At 33.7% G+C, this 10,650-nt stretch overlaps 1 protein-coding gene across 1 annotated transcript in view; it reads left to right on the forward strand.

The window, feature by feature from the left end:
* LOC108686463 overlaps window positions 1-10,650 on the forward strand; it is a 21,348-nt gene that overhangs the window by 5,113 nt on the left and 5,585 nt on the right. The window contains exon 2 of the mRNA XM_018191795.1: window positions 3,846-3,945. Coding sequence (XP_018047284.1) covers window positions 3,846-3,945 — 100 coding nt within the window. The remainder of the gene's footprint in view (window positions 1-3,845; window positions 3,946-10,650) is intronic.

Below are 10,650 nucleotides of genomic sequence, written 5' to 3' on the forward strand. Positions count from 1 at the left end.
GTGGTGTGTGTGTGTGTGTTGTGTGTGTGTGTGTTCTTAAGAAATATTAATGGCAGAATGTAACGTAGGATTGCTCGCGCAGCGAAATATCCATTTTCTCGAACCGTATCCTGTAGACGGACGAAGCAACTTTCACCGAATTGCGTGTTCAACTCCCGGAATTATGTATTATGGGCAGTTGAAAATCCGCACGTTCGGCAAGATGCGATTTCAATATCATTGGATGATAAACGTGTGGGCAGGAATAATAGCGGACCGAATAAGTAATAAGAAATTTATGATTTAAGAAATTCTTTCTTTCTCTTTCTCTCTCTCTCTCTCTCTCTCTCTCTCTCTCTCACACACACACACACACACACACACACACAACGCGCGCGCGCACAGAGAGAAAGAGAGAGAGAGAGAGAGAGAGAGAGAGAGAGAGAGAGAGAGAGAGCGAGAATACTTTATAAAATAATAAAAATACCTTCACAAAAGTAGATGCGCGACTCTTTATCTCTCGCAAGAAATTGCTGTACTCACTAATAGTGATACGGATGCAATCCGTTTTCATTTGAATACCACACGCCGAGGAACACCGAACGCATGAGTCATACGGCGTATGCTGGGGTTCATCTCGAAATTCTCCCAAAATTCTCTCCTCCATGTTAGGTGTGCACGTTTTTTGCCACGGTATATTCAATAGGAATAAGAAGCTTTCAATATGATTATGCAAGAAATGGCGCACCGCGTGACGCGCAACATTATTCGAAGAGTCGAAATCTATTTATTAGGAATACAAATTAGTTCAGTCCGTTTCCCTAAAGATGGCTCCAGCTGTTGTGAATGGTTCATAGTTGATTTTGGCAGTTTCAGAGAGATTAAACATCTGCTAATAATATTCAGTTTATATCGCTTTGAGTTTCATACAAAAATCTTTTTACTGTGTTTGAAATGTTGAATTTTGTTTTAACCAAACAGCATTTGCGGGAGGTTTTGATTTTCTGCTTTAATTGGAAGAAAAGTGCGGCTGAAGCCCATCGAATGCTTGTCGAAGTTTATGGTGTCATTGTTCCAACTAAATCATGTAGGGAATGGTTTCGACGTTTCAAGGATGGAGATTTCAGCGTTGAAGACAAGCCTCGCTCTGGACAGTCAAAAAAATTCGAACATAAAGAATTAGAGGCATTACTCGAAGAAGATCAGAATCAAACGCAAGAGAAGCTTGCAGAATCATTGGGGGTAACTCAATAAGTCGTTTCTGTACGTATTGAGAGCCATGGGAATGATCCAAAAACAAGGAAATTAGGTGCCTTATGAACTGAAACCGAGAAACATTGAAAGGCGATTTTTCACTTGCGAACAGCTGATTCAAAGACAACAGAGAAAAGGTTTTTTGCATCGGATTGTGATTGGAGATGAAAAGTGGATATTCTACGACAACCTCAAGAAGAAAAAATACTACGCTAAGCCCGGTCAATCGTTGCCATCGACCTCAACATCAATACCACAGTCGAACATTCATGGTTCGAAGATCATGCTCTGTATCTGGTGGGACCAAAAGGGTCTTGTTTACTATGAGCTGCTGAAACCTGGCTATTCCATTATGGGCGATTACAATTGATTCGTTTGCATTACGAGAAAAACGGCCGGAATATGACCAAAGACATGATAAAGTTATTCTTTTTCATGACAACACTCGATCTCATGTCGCTAAAGTCGTAAAAAAATATTTGGAAACGCTCAAATGGGATGTTTTACCGCCGTATTCCAGACATTGCTCCTTCTGGTTGTTCCGAAGGATGCAGCAAATCACCGGTTCACTTCTTTCGCAGAAATCGAAAATTGGCTCCAAAATTGGATCGTCTCCGAAGACGAGTCATTTTTTCGAGATGGAATTCGAAAATTGCCTGAGAGATGAGAAAAAGTAGGCAGCGATGGACAATATTTTAATTAATCTGTTCTTTCATTTTGTTTTGAAATAAATGCATTTTTGAACACAAAAAAACGGATCGAACTTTGTACTCCCAATACGAGAACGAAGAAGGGAGTACGAACAATTCTTGCATTAAAATGCAAAAATAGATTAGATTATTGGTTTTAAGTGGTATTATAAATACCACTTAAAAAAGTATGCCATGCTATCTATTGCAAAGTAGTGTGGAAATAATAGCGCTTTATCAGCCACAAAAGTGATTCATCAGAAATTATTTCTTGATTCGCGAATCTGTGTCACAAGCATTCAGAGAAAGGTTTCTTCAATTCAAAGAAATATTTTTTTGTACGATTCAAGAACAAATTTCTTTGATTTCAACATTATTTCTTTAATTGAAATATAATTTTTTTAAATTATAATAAATAAATTTTTTATTTGATTTAAAAACATTATTATATATTCAAATGTTAGATAATTTTTTCTTTAATCGTGGCAAAGCAACATTTCTTTAAATCGAAGAAATCTTTTTCTAGGCGTAGGCTGGCGAGTCAAGATTTTTCTTTGACAGCAATTACTCAATTTTTTTCTCCAACAGAATAAAAATATTTCTTTGAATGAAAGTAATCTTTCTCTATGTCGATTATTATTCGTACACTATCGCTTATGAAAGTTCAGACACTCGCATAAATTTTATCGATTATTTAAAAAATTAAGACTTTATAAAACAACAATTATATTATTTTTTAAATATATAATATTTTGAATCACTTGTATGCAATACATACTAACAATTGCAAAAGCTTCATAAATTAATTTTAATTTTGTATTAAAAAATATTGTGTTTACTTCGTACAACATTGATATAATTAATAAATTTCAAAAATTCGATTAGAGAACGCAAATATGATATATGTTGTCAGTCTCTATCTCTAAGTAGGGGATAGACTAGCAAAAACTTTATAAATTATTTTTAATTCAATTTTAGCACATAAAATTAAAAATAATTTATAAAACATTTGCAATTGCTAATGATGAGTACAAGTGATCTAAAATATTTCAAAAATAATTCAATTGTTGTTTTATATCTTAATTTTTTACACAATCATTCGAAATTTATGCGGATGTTCGAAATGAGCTTTCATGAACGGTAGTGTAAAAAAATGCAGAAAAATATTATTCTAGTGCTAAGAAAGAACGCAATTTTTTTCTTCTTCTTTTGAATAATTATATTATTACGATTATATTATTATAAAGAATGTTTTCTTAATATAATTTTAAAATATTTTTATTATTTACTTGAAACAAGTACTTATGTAACATTTTTCTGTATGTACATTTCGTATGCACGGTTCAACGAACGAGTTTTTTTGGACAGTTCTTAATCATTTCCCAATTTTCACAATCGAGATATTATTTCTGAAGCGCTAAATATCCGTCATTGATAGCTTGGCGCGCGAGGAGGGGCGAGTCTCTAAGCTTGAACAGACGGCGCGCCTGCTAGGCCATCCCCGCTCCTCTCCCGCGGCCCATGCACCATGCGCTTGATGGGCCATACCTTTGCAATAGTAGGTCGAATGCGCATATTAGGTTATTTTTAAACATTAATATTTCATTAATCTCTATTGCGAGCATTACAAAAGTAGAGGACTTTCCGATTCAGTTTAATCCGTTCTATCTGCTCAAGATAGGTGGGGCCATAAGTTGAAGCCATTCTGTATATATATTATGTGTATATGAACACTAAAAGTATGAAACGTGTATCGCATTTTTCTAAATAAAGTAACTAATATTTCATTAAATATCACATTTGAAAAAACTTATTTTTTCAATTGTAATATTTAATAGAATATTGATGACTTTTTATTTAGAAAATACGCGATCTATATTTTATGATTCTATATTCTACATTATATTCTGTGTTGTGTTTTAGCATGTCATTTATTTTAAGGAAACTCTTGTCTGTGAACTTCAGTCTACTGTATTTCAATAACGTATTTCGGTTCTGCTTTATAGGTATCTTATTAAGCACAGTAAGTAATAACGGTTATTAATTTAAAAGAAAAATGATTTATTCTAATTCTATTGATGTAACTTAATTATATATGTAATGCTTACTTATTTTAAGAAATTAATAGATATTTGATAAATGTAAAGGTAAATTTAAGTAAAGAAATGTACAAAATCTAGACTCCTTAAATTAATACAAAAAGTAATGGCAAAATATAAATGGACGTTAGGAGTCAGCACTGGATATTATTGTTAAGATTAAACTAAATTTTATACGATCCGTCAAATAACGAAGAAAGAAAAGTGAGACAGAAACACGAGATACTTCAGAATCAGTTTTTATCTCTGATAGCAAAGATAAAAAATACATAAACGCACTTAACTGATTTTTCGACAGATATGCATCAATAATAAAAAAACATGATGCGCGCAAAACCATGAAAAGAATGTGCAATAGAGTACAGACATTGACCACTTGTATTTGTGAACGCACAGTATCACCTTAGGTCATATCCACAAGAATATAATAAATAAATTCATGAATCAAATAGAACATGAAAATATCTTTTCTAAACAAAAAAAAACTTTAACACTCCCACTATTTGAATTCTATTTTAAATAACTTTGAGGTGTGTTGATTCAACAGAAAAGCTTATCCTTTTAACAAGGCTTTTAGTTTTTCTGCATATAGTGCTTTCAAAAAATCTGCACATTGCTCATTCGTGCTGACACATTTTATGATTAAATGTTCACAGGCAAATCTTTTCCGTATAAAATGATATTGAATGTCGATGTGTTTCGTTCTTTTGTGAAACTCTGGGTTCTTAATTAATTAAATTGCACTTTAGCTATCAACAAAACTAATGATTGATCATATCGATATCACATGACAATCGCAACCACACTAGCTCTCTACTAGCTGTATTCGCCGCTATATATTCCGCTTCAGTCGCACTTAAATAAACTATTATATTATAACTTAAATAAACTATTTTGGCATTGCGATGTCCACGACACAGTTCTTCCTGAGATTATAAAAATATAACCAGTGGATCGTCTTGTTTCTGTTTCCCGTGTCTGCACCTGAATAGTCAGAGTTATCGCATCACGACTCTTTTGATATTTGATCCCAAGTTCCATTATTGCACGCAAATAGCGAAAAATCTTTTTTGCACTGCACTAATGTTTTTCTGAAGGCTTGGATAAAAATCTGTTAAGAAAGTTAATAATAATAAATGCTAAATCTGGATTGGTGTTAATTGCGTAAGAAAAATAAAGGATCCAATCGCTTCGCGATGTAGAATTTTACATCATTGACATTATGTGTTCTAATCAGTAATGCAATAGAATGTAAATTTGCTGGCGTGTGTACAGATCTTGCATCAATCATGCCAAAACGAATCAGGATGTGCTTGATATAGCGTCGTTGATGAATAAAAATTGTACTTTTGTTACGATTGGTACAATGTTGTATCTGTATCCCAGCAAAAGACTCTGGGCTGCCTTCGGTAATTTCAAAAAAATCTCTGAGAATATCAAAGACCCCATCGAACGCCTCGATTCCACCAGCAGCAATCTGTCATCCACATATAAGGCTAGAAAAACAGAAACATCATAAAAACATCCTTTATTTTTTTATTATTCGCATGAATCTGCACTACTTTGAACAAAATGAAAAGTTCTTAGAAAGAAATTGAACTTAGAATTTCACGAGGCCTGTTTGTCATGAGGCCTGTTTGAGATCATACAACGATTTTTGGAGATGACACACCTTTTCTCTACATTGATGCCTTCTGGTGTAACCATGTAAATTTCCTTGTGAAGATCACCGTGCAGAAATGTTGTCTTCACGTCAAATTGTTTTATCTCCAAGTCTCGTTCTGCTGCTAGGAGGGTTCGTACTGATTCATACCAGACCACCTGTGAGAAGATTTCCTGATAATCGACACCAGGTTTCTGTATGAACCCTTTCGCGCATAGTCGAGCCTTAAAACACAGGTTGTCCTCTGATGATGTTCCTTTGATCTTAAATACCCATTTGCAGCCTATTGTTGATTTGTCTTTTAGTAAAGATGTTGGCTTCCAAATTTTTGTTTTTGTCATGTGCATTTAATTCTTCTTGGATTGCTCTGGTCCACTTTTCAGCTTCTGGTCATTTTCGTTCCAAAGATCGCTTCCCCGTGCTTGATTCTTTCAGTTCAATTAAATTAGCTTGATATTTATCAGGTTTTTTAATTTCACCTCTGTTTCTTAGAACGCGACTCTGTGTCTTATTTTCTTGTTGAATTTCTTTTTCCATGCTTTCATAATAATCATCTCGTCATCGCTGTCTCTTTCCAATTGGTCTTTTAGTGGAAGATTCTCATTCCCTTGAACGAGTCATTTTGAAACAAGTCATTGCCTAATGGAAGTGTAATATTATCACTAGTCAACGTAATTTTTTGTCTTGAAATTCATCGAATTTAACATCACGTGATACAATTATCTTATCTGTATGCGGATCATACATGCGATAGTTTGATGATTCTTGTTGATAACCAAATATTATAACCGAATATTAGCTTCTTTGATTTCTTATCCCCCATCTTTGATTTCTTTGCCTCTTCGTTTTTTAGGGATGTGAGTGAAGGATCTGAAAATTCTTGTATGCACACCAGAATTTTTTGGTCTTTTACTCATCCAGATTTCATACGGTGTCGTGCTTTTTGTCGATTTTTGAAAAATTCGGTTTTTGAGAAGTCGGTTCAAAATATATGCAGCAGTATTCATTGCTTCTGCCCATAAACGAGCAGGAAGATTTTTTGTATGTAACATGGATCTGACAGATTCTATGACAGTCCTTGTCTCTTTCTAATCTTCCATTCTGCTGTGTATGCGATGTATGTGGTGCCGTTGTCTTCACTTGGATTCCATGTTTGGTGAGATAGCGTGACATATTGTTGTTGATATATTCTTTGCCTTTATTTATCCATAGAATCTTGATCGATCGATCGAATTTATTTTTAATCATAGCATGGAACACTTGAAATTCTTCGAAAATATCTTATTTATAAATACCTGAAACCTGAGGCATCATCTGTCCAGCTGATATAAAATCTGGATTATGTGTTGACATTAGTCCGCCCACATCTGAATGAATAAGCTCACCCGATTGCTTATCCCTAGGTGGGATGCTCTTCTTGAACAGAAGTTTGTGTTATATTGACAGGTTTCGCAAATGAAGTCGGAGTTTTCAGGGACCTCGCCCAATTCCAATAACTTTACTTGTTCATTTTAGAATCCGAGACATTCATGCCACAAGCAGATCAGAAACAAGCGGCAGCGCAATTTTCTTTAGAACGATATGAAAAGACATCTGGAATAGATTATTGTCTTTTCTTGTCCCAGTAGCCTTGAAAAGATTGTTCAGACTTATTTTCATAACGTCATGTTAAAAAATAACAGTGTAAACAAGTTCCTACTGAAAATAAATTTTTATTAAGCGAAGGCACGTATAGAACGTCTTTCAATTTGTCATGATGCCATGTTCCACTCATTCATTTTGACGAGTACGGTCTCATGGTCTTTTATCTCGCACAGGGCACCGTCATCAAGAGATACATATTCGTTGCTGGTTTCAATTAAATTTTGAAAATATTTCTTCTGAAAAGTTATATGCTTGGATGCTCCGCTATTCGAATACCACGCAGAATTCGCTCAGATTAGACACGTTCATAAGTGAATTGCAATAAAAGCGTTGACGTTTGTATGTTCGTCTTTCTGTATCTTTTGAGATTGTTTTTTTTTTCAAATCTCTTTCCTTTTTTCTACAATTTCTAGTCATATGTCTCTTTAGCAATAAAAACATTCTAGGAAACGCCGATTGTCCTGAACGGACTTACTTGAAGAATTCGATGTGTCCTCTTTTATTTGTGACTGCACTGTTGATTCTTCGATTGCTGTCATCCTGATCTCTTCTTTAATAAATCGTGATGTTAATCCTAATGTTTGCTTCTCAGAGTTTACATTATCCTATGCTGTGACCAGTGTGCATTAAATCTCAATGGCAGGCTACTTAAAATCTTTGCTATTATCCGACGTGACGTCGGAGAGTGTCTCTCCTAGATCTCTTAATTGACGCGCCATATTTTCTACTCTCGCTATGTTGCGTAATTGAATCGCCTGTGACCATCTTGTACTCGTGGAATTTTGTCATAAGTAATAGCTTGTTGGACTCACTTTGCTGTTCATGAATTGAATACAGTTTTCGCCACATCTCTGCCGATGATTCGCACATGAAAAAGTAGTCAAGCTACGTCGTTTCCATCGATGATGAAAGGATAAACATTGCTTTTGCATTTTCTCTCTGAATCATGCTCATGCTTTCTTCTGTGTTGTATTCTTCCGGCTTTGTTTCAGATCCTTCTACTATGTCCAGTATGTCGTTACAAAGATTGTCCTCCTCTGGAATTTCTATGCCAAGAAATTCATCCCGTCGAACTTGGTTATATGCTTGAGTTCTATCGATGCACTCATACTTAATTGTTGTTTTCTCTACCGAAAAAAAACTGAGTTCGTACAATGTATATTTTTCCTCGTCATTTATATCGCGTGATCTGGGTCCATAACCTGTTAAAATTAAACTAAATTTTGTACAATCCGCCAAATGAGGAAGGAAGAAAAATCAGACAGGAACACGAGATACTTCAGAATCTGTTTTTATTTCTGATTGCAAAGACAAAAAATACATGAATGAACTTAATTGATTTTTCGATAGATACGCATCAATAATGAAAAACATAAACGCGTGCAAGTAAAACCTTAAAAAGAATGTGCAATAAAGTACAGATATTGACTATTGTAAACGCACAGTATCATTTTAGCTCATATCCACAAGAACATAAATAAACTCACGAATTAAATAGAACATGAAAATTTTTCTAAATAAAAAAAAAATTTTAACAATTAAATTGCGCAGTACTAACTAATATCTATTAATATGCCACAAATTCAATTTTGTAAAAAAAATTCATTTTCGGCTCATTAGTTGAGTCATCCTCAGTAAAAAATTAGCGCTTATCGCACTATAAAATCTATTGAACTGCGTTTCGCATAATCGTAGTTCCGATCTCCAATAATGCAGTTGCAGTAGAAATGTTGAGAGACAATCATCTTTAACATAATCTAATATTGTGCCAACCAGTTAGCTGAGTGGAGCAGATAGTGGAACTCAAGTTAATAATTGCAATAAGATATTTTTGAATAGATGAATAATTAATATGCGTAATTTATGTATGCTGGCAGAAACTCACCAACAACGACCGCATGATCCAAATATCATCAATCCATTACAACAAATTAAAAAAATCACGATAATTTAAGTAACATAAAAGAGAGTCATGTTCATTCTGATGTTAGTTAGTCACATAATACTCGTTGAATACAAAAAGAGATGTGTCGCACAAACAAAGCATATCGGTCAATGATAAAAATAAACATATTATGATTTGTTAAGAATTTCTATATGTCCATGATTTAATCCCTCAGTGTTAGTTTACGTGTTAAGACCATTGAATTGATGATTTATATAGAGCATCTCTGACATTATATTCGCTTATTATAATTTCTCTCAGAATTCAGAATTCTCACATTATCCCAATCAAAGTCATAATTGCAACTCCTACGATTTGTGATAACTAAACGAGATGTAACTCTATGTATTGCTGTATATGGTTGATGATGTTCTGCTAATCTCGTTTTTAATTTTCTTCCTATTTGTCCTACGTAGATAGCAACGCAATCACGACATTCGATCTGGTAAACCACATTTTTTTTGGCGAAGGATACTTGTGAATTCTAATGAATTTGTTTAATTTATTAATACTATAATGAGCAACCCTATAACACATACCATTGATAAATTTGCCAAACTTGTTAAAAATTCCATTAAAGTATTGTGAACCATCTGATATATTCTTCTTTGCCTATATTGGTAAAGATCTTATACATACAATTGGATATTTTAATTAATTTTTTATCTTGTCATTCAAAGTTTTAAAAATAAATTTCAACGGATAGTCATTTTCTAATAAAATATTAATGAATTAATGAATGATTTCTCACATTATTATGAAAAGAACTCTGTAGTTTATTATTTTCTAATATTATTTTCTATATTCTTCATAAATTTTGTCCTTCCCCCACTAATAAAAAATATTCAATTATCGCCTAAAAGGCATGTGTAAAGACATGTCTTATAAAAAGTATTGGATGTTGAATATAGACCAAAGATAGAATATAGACCAAAGATAGATTAAAAAATTTATTTTTTATAGTTAATGGGGAAGAAATCCTATCATTAAAAAAAAAACGGAGAAATCTTGATAAAAAATCCTTTCTCGGAAAGATTTTTGAATTATTGATCTTAGTATCCGATTTCACAAAAGAAGGACATAATTTTGAATTTGATTGATAGAGTGTTTTATCACATCCAGAATTCTATTAGGTGTACAACTTTGTTTCCGCCATTTTTTTCCGAAATTCGAGGCTTTATTGTAAAAAACTGGTTATACATTTATGATTCAAAGTATTGTCCATCGCTGGCCACTACTTTCTCCCATCTTTCGGGTAGCGTACGAATCCCGCGTCGAAAAAACTGGTCATCTTTTGAGGCTATTAACGAATTGATCCAATTTTTTACTTCTTCATAAGACCGGAAGTGCTAGTCAGCCAGGCCGTGTGCCATTGAT

Source organism: Atta colombica, unplaced genomic scaffold, assembly GCF_001594045.1.
Source record: "Atta colombica isolate Treedump-2 unplaced genomic scaffold, Acol1.0 scaffold182, whole genome shotgun sequence".
NCBI classification, from domain to species: Eukaryota; Metazoa; Arthropoda; class Insecta; order Hymenoptera; family Formicidae; genus Atta; species Atta colombica.